The sequence below is a fragment of the Pelecanus crispus genome, chromosome 2 (assembly GCF_030463565.1).
Source record: "Pelecanus crispus isolate bPelCri1 chromosome 2, bPelCri1.pri, whole genome shotgun sequence".
Taxonomy (NCBI): domain Eukaryota; kingdom Metazoa; phylum Chordata; class Aves; order Pelecaniformes; family Pelecanidae; genus Pelecanus; species Pelecanus crispus.
This window is the reverse complement of record NC_134644.1, coordinates 118,978,092-118,992,362: the sequence shown is the minus strand read 5'-3', so window position 1 is coordinate 118,992,362 and position 14,271 is coordinate 118,978,092. Positions and strand designations below refer to the sequence as shown.

At 39.0% G+C, this 14,271-nt stretch overlaps 1 protein-coding gene across 1 annotated transcript in view; it reads left to right on the top strand.

Annotated features, from left to right (window-relative positions):
• ARHGAP28 (Rho GTPase activating protein 28) overlaps positions 1 to 14,271 on the top strand; it is a 72,492-nt gene that overhangs the window by 53,242 nt on the left and 4,979 nt on the right. Inside the window, exons 5-12 of the mRNA XM_009490722.2 lie at positions 551 to 708; positions 4,355 to 4,520; positions 4,635 to 4,726; positions 6,315 to 6,392; positions 9,596 to 9,758; positions 11,294 to 11,376; positions 13,192 to 13,389; positions 14,117 to 14,260. Of these exons, the coding sequence (XP_009488997.2) occupies positions 551 to 708; positions 4,355 to 4,520; positions 4,635 to 4,726; positions 6,315 to 6,392; positions 9,596 to 9,758; positions 11,294 to 11,376; positions 13,192 to 13,389; positions 14,117 to 14,260 (1,082 nt within the window). The remainder of the gene's footprint in view (positions 1 to 550; positions 709 to 4,354; positions 4,521 to 4,634; positions 4,727 to 6,314; positions 6,393 to 9,595; positions 9,759 to 11,293; positions 11,377 to 13,191; positions 13,390 to 14,116; positions 14,261 to 14,271) is intronic.

The window sequence follows — 14,271 nt, the reverse complement described above, 5'->3', positions numbered from 1 at the left end:
ATTCCTGTAGATATGGTGTTTTTCAAACTGGAAGATTGTACATTGAGTCCTGTTTTGGTGCTACACACCTAAACTAGCAACTGTGAGAAATATATGTATATGAGCATATCAAATACATGCACAATGTCTTATGATTGTAAATAAGTCAACAGTGACCTGAGAAACCGTGTCAACAGCATTTTTCTGTCAGGAACTTTTATTTTTAATTGTTCATTAAACAAGTGCCAACACAGTTTGCTCGTCTGGGTAGACAAGGATGGAGTACAAAAACTTGGTAATTCCTGATAAACAGGAAGTTCCAGCTTGAGTATCTTTCTCACAAAAAGCAAGAAGTTAAATAATCTAAAATGAAAATAGGGATTTTATTTCTAAGGGGTTATTTCCTCCAGACAAAACAGGAACATGCTGTGGTTTACACTGAAATTCCTCTTTGAAGCACTTCCTTTATTACTTTCTCAAGATTTTTGTCATCTTGGTTCAATTTTTTAATGTCTCTGCAGTAAACGCAAGCATACATTCAGCATTCATATATAATTTCCCTTATTCTCAGCTAATAGCTGTCTAGACTGCGGACTAGATAAAGGCAGCCCATCCATAACAGAAGAGCTCTCCTATGAGGTTTCTTTCTCAGAATCCATTACGGTCCTTCCAAAAACCCAAGAATGGCCGAAAAACCAGAGGTTCAAAAAGGAAGACTCTGCTTTGCCTGTAAGTTTGTTCTCAACATATTTCCTCAATTGTTTTCTTTAACCCTGTAATTTCCTGCTTTATATCCCCAGCATATTGGAGTCCATTAAGATACATTAGCTGCCTTTTGCTATGTGTGCTTTATAGAGACCGCCCGCTGTGCTTGCCTGTCGCTTGTGACTGATTCCCAGAGCGGCACGAAAGCTAAACTGGATATCCAAGCCTGGTTTTTACTTGTACCCACCACAGATGAATATGTGTAACTCAAGCCACAAATATTGCATCATCCACACATTTTTCACATAGAAATAAAGACCAGTTACTGGCACTAAAACTAGCAATCATTTTCATTACTGGTCTGCTTTCCTACTTTATTCCCCCACAGATTATCTGCCTTTGTTAACACATGGATTTAAAATTGCTTCAGGGATGAAGGGGGGAAAGCAAGCCTTACTCCTGCAGCAGTACTGATTGTCTCCAATCAGTATTGAGTGCAATTATGCTATGGGAGATACCACATGAACAGTTAAAGGAAAGTTTATCATATCATCCAACCAGACATACACTGAGCAGTTGTCATTATCTGGAATTATTTCTTGAAGTCAAGGAAGTCAGTTTTCTATTTCCATCAGCCCTCACAACTTCCATTACTGAAAACTGGAGCATTAGGTTTGTGCTTCAGATACCACCTTTTCAGTGAAATGTATGAAATAGCTGTAAATTATTTGGAAGCATTTCCTGAATGTTATGATGTCCTGAGGTCCTGGACTAATCTTAAATTGTTGCTATCCACACAGACATTGAATTCTCTGAGAATTATCCATTTGTCCATCTCAGGCACCACCAAGGAAGAAGAACCTGAGATGCAGAAGTAACCTTCCCTGTTGAAAGGAGGGATAAGACACCAAGTACATTACAACTGGTGTGAAATCCCTGTGTGTCTGTTGGGGTTTTTTGGTTTTGGATTGTTTGTTTGTTTGTTTGTTTGTTTGTTTGTGGTGGGGATAACAGTGTCCTGTGGAGAGTAAGGATATCTCTGCATTCATCATGATTTTGGCAAACCAAAGGTTCATCCTTGTTCCTTGTAATAGCAAACCTAGGACCCCAGCCTTCACTACAAGACACACACAAATTGTTCTCTGCAACAGCTCAGACAATTTTCAGTTGATAGAGGAGGGAAACTGGTAACAAACAGGGAAGAGAAGGTGCCACATTGAATATCATGGACCTGTGGATACATAATTGATTAGTATTGGAAAAGGCCAATATTGCGCTGGAGATGAACTATTCTGCAGGCAGGACATTTTGTGTGCTTGAAGAGTACACGAGAAATATGCCAGGTCATCACACAGACTTTCTGAATAAAGTCAACAATCATAGCTGTTGACATTGGCATTTCTCTTATTTCATATCCTGCCAGTCATGGTATTTGTCTTTTCCCCATAATGGCTCAGACTGTAATGGGCCCCAGCAAATAAATCACCTCTTGTTCTGTTACACAGAGAGACCAGTCACCTACACGCTGAAGGACTGTCCCTCCTTCCTCAAGGTGGGCCAACAGGGCCAGACTGAAGTCTACACAACATCATACTGTCTCCAGGGCAGGTCTGACACATTAATATAACCAACTTCATGGATGGCATATACCAAGCTGCGTAGAGAGAGATTATATATCATAAAATAGCGTGTCCCCTGCAGCTCCCAGAACAGCCAACTCAACATCACTGCCTGCATAGGGTTACATGCAATTTCCCCAATGTGGGATGATGATCAATGTGACTTAGCTGAAGATATTACAGAACTAAGAGTCAGTAGCATTTCAGGCCCATCTTAGTACACTGTATAGTTCCATATAGAAACAACATGTCATACAATATCAGACATGATCCTTAGTCAGAATGCTAGTAATCTAATTCTAGGATAGCACAGCCTCCTTCAGGGCTGCATATTGTGACTCCATTGTTTGTAAGAAAAATCACTGGAAAATTGTGACATAAGACAGCAGAAAGAGGCCCAGCCCCAAACCTTGTTGTTAACATTGCATCACATCATAGTGACCCTAGGAGTCAACCAGCCACCATGGAACATCATTGTAATCGGTTTTGGAGTGTTTGTCTTTTTTTCTTGGCAAACATACTTTTTCCCTTTCCCCTCAGAAAATACACATATACTGTGTGATTTTTTTCTTATTTTCAAGATGATTTATTGTGCTTTGACTGATTTTGGACTTTTTGTATCACTGGACGCAAAATGCATACGAATTCTTTAGTATTTTATGTGTCTTCAGAAGACTATCCTCCATGTAGTTTTTGTTACATTATTAAGTCTCAGCATAAGAGTAACAATGGAATTACTACATTGTGAAGAGGGAAGATTCTGGTATAAAATACCCCAGACAGCATGTAAATTAATTATTCCATCCCCTGCACTCTTCCTCCCGCAATTATGATTAACCTCTATTGAAAGACCATGTACAATGTGATTTAGGAAGTCCTAACCTACATGATCTAGATGTCCTTTGTCCTCTCTTACTTTTGAAATCTGGTGTAAGTTTAATTCTTTTTTTGTTTGCTTTTTTCTTCAGCTGTTTGACTGGCTTCATCTAAGGATGGATTAAACCTATTGAGTCCAGATTTGTTTAAAAAAGGGAGGACTGGGCTGCAATCTCCAGAAGCAAAACATTATTAAAGGCTGGGCTTCCACTCAGTTCCCTAAAGGGAGGAGATGATTTGTAATGCTATTTATTTACACCTCTGACTAACAATTATTGGTTTAAATTACAATTACATTAAAAAAACATACAATACCAAAGATCCACAGTTCTTTGAAAAGCATGTTTTTTACTATAACTTTGTTATTATTTCTAATAATTATGTCAAAACCTGATGGGTATTTGTTCTTTTTGACATTTGTACAAATGCTTCTGTCATGACGAAACATTACTGGCTCTGGTCCATGATGCTGCAGTTTCTAAAATATGTAGACATCTTCACATGCCCTCAAATTACTAAGTATCATTTAGTTCAAGCCTACTTGAATAAATTCTTTCTTAGCTGCTGGGAGTCCTGTTTCTAAGCCTAAATGCTTCTTGAGTAATAAAAAGTACCAGCAAATTGGCAGGCTGGCATCAGGACTAAGTGATTTTGCTTCTGTGCCTTTCCTCAGGTCTTTAGTTTGAACTCTCCTGTAAGACCTCATAAATTAATGGTAAAATGCAAAGCAAGCATGGATTAATTACACACACACACACTTGATATACAACCAAATCCACGATGAAATGTGTCAGCTACTTCACCAGCATTCAAAGACGCTCTGGGGGAGGCAGAAGCAAAGCAAAATGTTGCATCCTGCTGAAACTGGGCAAAAGTTTAAGTAGCATGTAGCTCATTTGTCCCAGCTGGAGTACTGAGGTTAACACCTCCGCTCCAGCACTGCTTACCAGTCAAACTGCAAGGGAACATGATGAGCAAGAAGCTCGGTTTTATGTTTCAGATGAATGCAAGTTATGTCAACATACCAGGCCAATATATAGGGTTGTAGTTCAGCTCTTTGGTGTTATCCGTATCCCTAATATGACCTCGTATCACATACAGGCATCTCTTTCAAAACAAAAATTCATGTCCTGTAATTTTTGTGCAAATAAAGATGCAACCCATCTCTACCGTAGAAATTCATTGTTCGGAAAAGCCGGTTTGGACTGACAGAGGTTGGAGACCTCTCTCCGGAAGACATGAAGAAGATCCGCTACCTCTCCCTGATTGAGCTAACGGCCTTCTATGACGCACTGGGGGTGGAGCTGAAGAGGAACCGCTTAGAGAGGGTGCGGGGACGAGGTACCGTGCTGTGGCAACCCCATGGTGGCCACCTGGGCACCACTCAGCCTTGCAAAGAAGATGCATATGAGGTTGTGTTTCCTCTTTTTCACATTTCTTGTTATTATTTTTAAGAAAATGGTCTGTTTGGAGTCCCTCTGACCATACTGCTGGAAAATGATCAAAAGAAGTTTCCTGGAATAAAAGTTCCCCTCATCTTCCAAAAAGTGAGTATAACTCAGCCCGCTCGGCCACTCAGATTCGCATTTCCATCATTGGCATTGACACTCAAAGCAGACATCAGATAAAAGAAGATGTAGGCTTTAGACTTGAAGGTGTTCACAGGTTGTCTGTCTGTATGTTGTGGTTTGAAAACCTTGTGACAAGGAGAAAAAATTTTCTCCTTTTTTGTGTTTTTTCTGTGGTGGGGACTTCTTTCCACTTTTGCAGTTACATGGTGCTGTACAGGAAACTTCGGGAAACAAATGTCTGGCTTTCTGTTTCCCTTTCTCATTAAACTGGAGAGCCATGTACGATTGTTTGTGTGTGCAGAAGTGGCAGAGATGAGTTGTCTCAGGAGTTTTAATTACACATGAATTCAAACTGTAGGTATTATTTAGCTATTATTTCCAGAATGGAAGTGGTATCTTTTCATTGAGGTTTGTATGGCAAGACGTCATTTATTTAAGTCATTTGACAATACAATGGCATTCAGCAGATGTCTTGGAGACAGGTACGCAGACACAAGCACACATGTATTAGGAAAAATTTCTTCACGGAAAGGGTAGTCAAGCATTGGAGCAGGCTGCCCAGAGAGGTGGTGGAGTCACCATCCCTGGAAGCATTCAGAAAATTGAGGAGACGTAGCACTTTGGGACATGGTTTAGTCTAGTCTACCCTTAATTGGTTTAGTGTGGACTTGGTAGTGTAGGTTAATGGTTGGACTGGATGATCTTAAAGGTCTTTTCCAACCTAAACGATTCTATGTAATTACATGGCTTTACATAGACTTGAAACTACAACAAATTTCCCTGTAAATACTGACAAAAGGGAAAGTGGTGTGGAGTGTCAGGGGAAAGACTGATATGACTTGAATATTTACATGAGTTGGCAATCAGCTCCACAGCTCCCCTGTCAAGATACCATGGGAAATTAGAAGGATCCAACAGCTAAGGCAGGAAGCAAGGTTGGCAGTGAAAATACAGAGCTGTATGAATAAATGCTAGAAAATGATTTTTTCCCCTCGTTCTAAATTATGTTAAATCAAAACATATTTATTTTTTTATAAAGAATTAGAGTGGAAAGTCTATTCTTCTAATTCACAGAAATTTCAAAACAAAATATCCTGGGATCATTTTCTAATCTGAGTTCTCAGTTCCCAGAAACGTATGTTATCTATGGACCTTTCCATTGTGCTCCTCAGGGAAAGACTGAGGAGTTTAAACAGAAATGTTTAAACATTTCTGAGAGATTAATTTTCCCTCAAAACACCATTGTGTTTTACCAGTGTATCTGCCCTTTTATTAATACGTTTATGTGTTAATTGTTCTATAGCAGTGCCAAGTCTCAAATGAAGGACAGAGCGGCCTATTGCATTATCAGTTTTCCATACTCTGCATACTCTCTATTTCAGGGTCAGGAATATGGAGAACAAATTTGGAACGTTTACTTACATGAGCTGGCTTGTTTTCATTAGCAAATTACATAGAAATGTATCTTTTTCAAATTAGTTTCAAGGATACCTAGGTTGAAAAAAGCAATAGTATTTTTAAGTGTTTCTGAGTATTTTCCTGGGTTTTGATGGTTTTTTTTCAGTTGCTGCTTAAGCTTGAGGACACAGGTTTGGAAACTGAAGGAATTCTACGAGTGCCTGGATCTGCCTCCAGAGTCAAGGTACAGACTCGTGCCAGTTTTCTGTCTCCTGGACCACAGACCCTATGTAAAATAATACAGAACAGACAAATGCACACTGCACATAAATACTGATGTGTGTAGATCAGCATTTCTATTCCTACCAGTGAAAGGTCAGATTGGTTCCTGGGAACCAATAAATCACAGAACATGTGGTGTATTGCTTTGCATTTGTTAATATTCTATATAAAGCACAGACTTGATGTTGAATGCAGTTTTTCCTCTCCTAAACATTAAGGGATCCTTTCAGTTTATCTCTGTTGTCCAAAACTGCTGTGATCTTATCTCTGTTTTAATTTATTTCAGAAATCCAGAGTTGCTAAACTGAGCAAACTTCAGATAAGGATCTTATTCTATGTCATTTTAACCTTCATGTCATTTTATTTCTCATTTATCTTCTGTGATCTTACAATTTCATGTTCCAAGTGAGAGAAATTTGGCCTGCGTTCACTGTTTGGCAGCCTCAAGTACTGCATTTTCACAGGCTATTTGTGGGCTATGGACACAAGATAGTTGGTACCCAGTAACCTGACATTGTGGTACAGTAATGCTTGCAATTGTTTCTCAAGACTAACTTGCTTCCAGGAGCTGGAAGCCTTTGGCAGAGGCAAATTAGGAAAACAAGTTCTTTATTGGCTTAGTAGTGTCTACCTCTTTCCCAGATTTTTGTTTTTTTCTATTTGTTTCTTTAATCTGGTTTAAAGAACTTCTTTTAGTGCATCCCAGTCCCACTTTCTCATCCTCAGGAAAGCTTGTCTTGCTTTCTGAGGCAGAAATTCTCAACATCATGGCAGCCACACAAAGAGTAATCTTGGGGATTGCTAAATGTTTATGGGCTGGGGATCATAAAAATGACTGTACAAGAAAAAGTGGCATTACATGAAACGCGTTGAAGATAGGCAGTAGCATCCCAGCTCCCTTTGACTCTGTGGATTGATAAAAGCTCTCAGCACCTTACAAAGCGCCACATCTTGCAGAAGGGAGTTCCTAATTTGGCCTGTACTTTTCAGCTTCCTCGCTTTTTTCATACAAATACTTAAAGTATTATTTCACACAATCTCAATTTTTCCCAATCTCTCCGGGGAGATTACACAGCAGGGCTGTGCTCTACGTAATTAAATTACTTTCATATTCTTTGCATATACTGTACTGTGTCTTGTTCACTTCTTATTCACAACCTATACCCAGGGAGCTGCTAGAAGATATGACTTTATATGTAACTCTGCTATACTGGGTGGTAAGTTAAACTGCCTTTATGAAAGTTTTAAATTATCTGAGTTTTGGCTTCATATAAGTCTGTCCAACAAGCCAACCAGCAAGAGAGAGATTTTTTTCAAAGCAGATCCAAATTTCATCCTTCAAAGCCTTCATACATTATTACGACATTAGGATTTGAGGGCATTCCAATTTTATTTCAGTCTTGTTTGGAGAAAGAAAAGGCATATGGAAATGATTAAAGGTTAGTTTTATATAAAACAAAGAATAGAAGAAATAAATACAAATTTTCCTCTGTCTGTAATCTGGTTTGTAACAAAAGCTCCAGTGAACAAAAAATGCACGATAGTCTACTGTAGGATCAGTCACGTTTAAAATAATATTGCAAAAACTTTTTTTAAAAGTACTTAGGTGCATATATATATGTACATGGGAGGGTGAGAGTATAAAATATACATACATGCTTGCTTGTGTGGATATATTTTTAAAAAATTTATGTTTCAAAAATCTTGCTTTCTATTTCTATGGCTTTTTCCCAGTTCTCAGCAGAAAAATGTGGAGTAGTTTTTCTCTCCCCTTGTGATTTTGATGAGGTGAGGATTTGTGTTCTGCATTTCCCAGTCAGTTACCAGGAGAGAATTTAGTCCAGGTGTTTGTATGGATTATGTGCAAAGGATGTGAATACAGAGGAAGCTGAGATAGCCCAGATTACAACCAGTAAAATGTGCTGGTAAAAATGAGATTGTAACATTATACACCAAATCCTGAATGATTTTCCACTTCCTTTTGTGCTAACCATTCCACTTCATTATGTGTGACCATATTTGATATGTAATTTCCTTCCATTCTTGTAAGACACAGTAAACAGAATTCATTTTAAAAGCTTTTCTGTCTGAATGGACTAAACTTTTTTGCCTAATATTAAATCACATTTGACAAAAACATGATCTGAAACCTGAATATTAGCGACATATATTTTGTTATAAATGGTCTCACAAAAAGCAGCAACAAACTTCCTATGGATAAGGCAGTGTTTGGGAGCAATAATTGTGAAAGCTACATTATTTATGGATATCCTTATATTACAATAGCCTCCTTCAATCTTATTGACCTGACAAATTTTTGAAGAGCTTGCATTTTCCAAGCAGTGATCTGGGTTTGAAGCCATGTTCTGTTCCTACTAGGAACCTTACTGAATATTTCCATTCACATTGTGTGAAAGATTGATTAGTTACCCTCCAGAACTACATATACCTCTGTTACAGAGCAAGATGCTGACACTGGAGAACAAAAGGATTAAATGGGCACCCAAAAGGGTACAATCAATTCTGTCTTAGATCTCTCTTGTGATTTTTGAGGGTTTTTTTTGGCATGTATTAAGTGGAGGCTTTCTCAAAGTAATGGTTTGATACCTTTATTTTTCTACAAAGTGATCAAATCTAATTATAGCTATCCTAAAAGAAAACATCCTTCTAAAGACAGAAAGACCTGAAGTTAAAGCCATTTGCTCAATGCCCATGGACTCGGATGCCAACAGATTATCTAGCAAGTTCACTGGCAGTGAGGAAGAAATGCCACTCCTTTGTGATTTAAGGGTCAAAAACTCTGGAGAGTGTTTTAAACAAAATGAAGAGCTGTGATAAAAATTCTGTTTAACTGAATTTTCTGTTTCTAGTTCTAAGACATTGCACAAAATTGTCTTGCTTTAAAATGGTTCAGATGGGTCACTGGCAGAAATCTAGCTATGGCAAACCAAATTTAGCCTGGGTTGCAAAATATCCCCAGGAATCTGATCTGTTAACCTGCTCTGAACTCTGCACAGCTGTACCTTGACTGCTACTGGTTTAGGGCTACTTTAATGCAACTACAGTGTAAACCTGCCTGTTGTTTGCAATGGGATTTCTGAAGTGATCTCAAACTGCCAGGTCAGAAGCAATGATTAAATGTCAGATGTTCCTTTTATCTTTCAGAATCTCCATCAAGAACTGGAGGCAAAATTTTACGAAGACACTTTTGACTGGGACCAAGTACGAAATAATGATGCAGCAGGACTGCTGAAAATGTTTATAAGAGAACTCCCAAGCCCACTCTTCACAGTAGAATATCTTCCTGCTTTCATCATGCTAGTGGAAAGTAGGTGGAAAAGTAGTTAGTATGGACTGATCTCGATAAAATGTAATAGTAGACATTACATTATTTTGTGCCTCTGAAGTAGAGAGAAAAAAACCATGTAATTTTTTCTCTCTCTGAAGTAGAGAGAAAAAGCGGCCCAGTGCATTGCCTAAACATTTAAATTTTCTGCAAGCTTTCCTTTTCAAAGGGAAAAAAGTCTCTGCAATTAGCTAATAGCATAGACTCATTGTGTGAGTGACACAACTGTTAAATGTGAGATTTGAAATCTGTGAGCAAACGTTGGCTGAGTAATAACTTTCATATATAGACCCTTATTCACACAAATTATAGATTTTGCAAATGAAAATTTCTGCAAGGTAAATTCAGGTCACTGACCTTTAGCTGATATTCTATTGGATCTATTTTATTTCTCTCCGGGTTTATGCTGAGGTCAGAATATTTGTACAAAGATACATGTGATCACAGAAAGCTGCAGGCTGTCAGGATTTGTTTTCAGTGTACATACACCCGCTCATTCTCAGTACATTTTGTTCATTTCTCCTCCAGGAAGAATGCAGTAGTACCTTGCAATACCTATTGACTTCATTGTAAATCCACTTGAGCTAGGACAGCGTGAAACTATCAGGATGGTGAATTGGGCAAATTGGTACAGAAAATTTAGAACCTTTATATAAGGTTGCAGCCAAGTTTCCAGTGTCTTCCTGAGGTAGTTTAAAGGGCACAAGGAGGTGATGCCTTCCTGTAACCTTCACATACCTGAGTGTGCTCCTTGTAAGTTCCAGACTTCATGCAGTTATGGTCACTTAGCAGTTTGGAGAAGACTGAACGTGAGGTGTCTGTGAACAATAAAGTGACTTTATCCCCTCCAACAGATACACTGCCCACAACACTTGCTCTTTTTTCTCCAAACCTCTCTCATCCACCCTGAGTGGAAGCAAATGGTAGAATTATTCTTCCCATCTTCTCCACCCCAGCACTTCTGGTGAGCATTGCACAGTATCAATATATACCATTTGCTGAAAAAATGATGGTATTTTGTAACTGACAAGGGGCTCTACATTTATCTAGAGTGCTAGACTTGCGACAAATACTTTTTAAGTCATAAGCAATCAGTCTCCACTCCAACGGCACAAGCATTCAGCAAATCACTCAATAACAAGTCTGAAATTTTTCTGAAAAGAAATATCCATTTCAGTTTGAAAGGGGGAAAATACTTGATCCATATACAACACATTTTGACCCAGATATCAAAGAGAAACTGGCTAGTACTGAAAAATATTGGCTCTTTGCTATTTAGACAGAATTTTATAGAGCCTTGTCTTCCCTGGTGACAAAGACCCAAGATGATGACGAAAAATCCACTCACTACAATTGGTTTTAAATTTGGGGAAAAGATTATGGTTAATAAATATCTAAACATACTAGTCTCAACCAGGCAGTGGTTGCTGTGTTTCTAGCACTGATGACCAACACGCATTTTAGAACAAACCAATTGTAATTGGGATTTCAAAAACATTAATGATTCGTATTCTCAGAAATCTCCAAGATCAAGTTACAGCTACAAGCTTTGCATCTGTTGATCATGCTGCTGCCTGAAGCCAACAGAGACACAGCCAAGGTAAGTTCTTCATTTGCTATCACCTGCCATCTGTGGTGCCTTTGACTTTTAAATGAGAGACATGTTTTTTTATTACCATTCAGTTGATCAGACACTGCACCATGAAAGTATTCATCTGTGTTTTTTATCATTTCCTTGAAAAGATGTTCCAATTCCCTGGCAGTCATTTCTCTTACAAGCAATTAAGAAATAGTTGCTGGAGGTATCCAGCTGCTGGTGTCAGTAAATGGCTCCCAGGCCTCATTTATTCTGGAGCACTCATTTCCAAGAGGCATGTTCCTCACATAGTTTGGAAAAAGAAGGTCCAGTTTCTGGGTTTTCAGTATAACTGGAATTCTCTGGGATGAAGTTAAATTAGAAGCTGCCCCCCAGGAACTTGCCTAGTGCACTCCCAGGGCTGAAGGGCTTCCAGGGCACTGGATAGACTGGAGGAGGTAGTCCAAAGTAAAAACCCCTGAAACGTACATCTGTAGCACGGATGTCAGGGCCTCAGCCTCAGCTCCTTTGCCTTACAAACCCACACCCACACCCATATACTACTACTTCCTGATACAGACACATTGGGTACAAGCATTTTCGGTGCTTGGGAGCTCCCAGATCTGGCTGCAGCTATGTCCTGAGAGACACTGGTTGTGGTTTTGGACCTACTTCCACATAAAGGAAACCTGGGTGAACAAGCTGCCTAGGAGCCCCCAGACATTTCATCAGGTCCCCTGCTCACCAGGACCCTGCAGGTCCCCCACCTCTGGAAGTCTCCCACTGGTCAGTTTAGATATAGCTTTATGAAAGTCCAGGTGCCTTCTTTACCTGTATTTATTTATACAATAACAAGGGACAAGAATAACAACCCTCTTTAAAGCATCTGGAGGTCTACTAGTACTCTGTGAAGAATGGGGGTTATTTCTTCTACCAAAGTCCATATTGATACAGAGCAGTATATGTAAAACACGTGCTAGATGAGTAGTCTTAATTATTACTAGGCTTTTATACAAAAATAGAAGTGATGACAAAACTGAATGCATCTCTACTTGCTATATATACTGAGACTTTAGAAATTTCTCCAACACAGTTTCTGTTTTGTAATTCCTGGGTTTGTAAAAATGTTTTAATTGCAATGTCAGGGTACAAAGGCAGTGGTTTTAATGGTATGGTATTGCAAAAGGACTCCTTGGCAGACCCCAACTCTAACCACAGCTGCAATCCATCCTATTCATTCACTCAAGCAAAATTCTGAATAAACTGCCCAAAAGGGAAATTAGTTTCCTTTGACTGTGCCATGCATGTGCAGAAGTGACATCAATGAACAACCACTGAGCGCTTCTTGCTTTCATTATCCCAGAACAAAAGTTTGGGGGTTGCTGGCAAAAATTCCTCAGATTATATCATATATGGGACTGGTGCACATTTGAAGAGAGGCTGATCACCCTGGTGGCTGCAATATGAAAAGCACTGGCCAGATACATCAGAACTGACACCCTGAAATCTATGAAGAAATTATTCTATTGCAACATCTTTCTATCTTTCCTCTACTGCAGGACTCAGAGCCTTAATGCAGATACTGTACTTGACTTACAGATTTGGGATTATGCTCTAAGTGATAGATAAAGTATTAATGTGTATTTTGATAACATTATTCCTCTGTGATGTGCCAGCAAATATCAGAGTAATCCAAATTAGAATGAAAAAACCCCTAAATTTCACCTCCAAATGCAAATATACCAGCTTTTGAGCCAGACATGTTGTGCATTTGGAAACGCTGCATTTAATAAGTAAACTATTTTGTGAGACTCAGCATAACACGAGTTGTTTTTCCAGGCCTTTCTTCAGTTCCTGAAGAAGGTGGTTGCTAATGAAGGGAAAAATAAAATGAATTTGTGGAATGTTTCTATGATTGTTGCACCAAACCTCTTCATCTACAAAGGGAAACGTGCAAACCAACAAGAAATGCAAGCAGCTGCCACCACAGCACACATTGTGCGGCTTTTAATTCGGTACCAGGACATCCTGTGGACAGTGAGTAATGCTGGTTACCTCTTTATGGCTCCAGTACAGAGAAGTATTTTGCTATATGCAGCAGCTCTGTAGAAATCAGAGTAGACTGATGTTCCTAGAAGAAACAGTTAGCTATTTTTTGGAAACAGGCTGGAGTCTTCTATATCTAGAATGAGATAGGATGACAGATACCTCTGGATGGAGATTTACCTCACCTATGTCACCAAGACATCCATCTTAGCACGAATTGCCCTCTGGAGGTATCTATCCCACACCATTGTTTATACAGAAGAATACATAGGAGAATGATTTAATCTAGATGCAAAGGTGAGATATATTTAAATTTAAATGAGATTAAATTGCTGTTTAAAGTCTAGCCTTTAATAATATGGGCCAAAAGCATGTACTACTTGCTGGACTTCCGAAGGTTGGCATGAAGATGACGACAGTCTCAGCTCATTTCCTCATAACAGAGGGAGGGTACGATGGGGATTGCAAAGACTACCTCCTAATAAAGTTCCCACAACTGCAAACATAACTAAAAAGTTTCATATGGTATGAAAGGTGATCTACACTTTCACCAAAGGAATAACTGTAGATTGTTAGAGGGAACTACTAATCACACATATATTCTGGGAATAAATAGAGCTTCTGCTGCCTAAAAATTGGTGCCTTTCTAAACCCCCAACACCAATTTCATGGGGGAAAAAATAACCGTATATTCTCAGCTTTGGTTTCCTCCCTTTAGGTCCCATCCTTCCTGATTTCCCAAGTGAGAAAAATGAATGAGGCAGCAATGAACAACAGCAAGAGGCAGCTGATGTTTGACAAAGGAGTGAGAAAACTTCTGAGAAGAAAGACCATGGAACGGGAGAGACCTGAAAGACCAGAGGTGTGATAAAA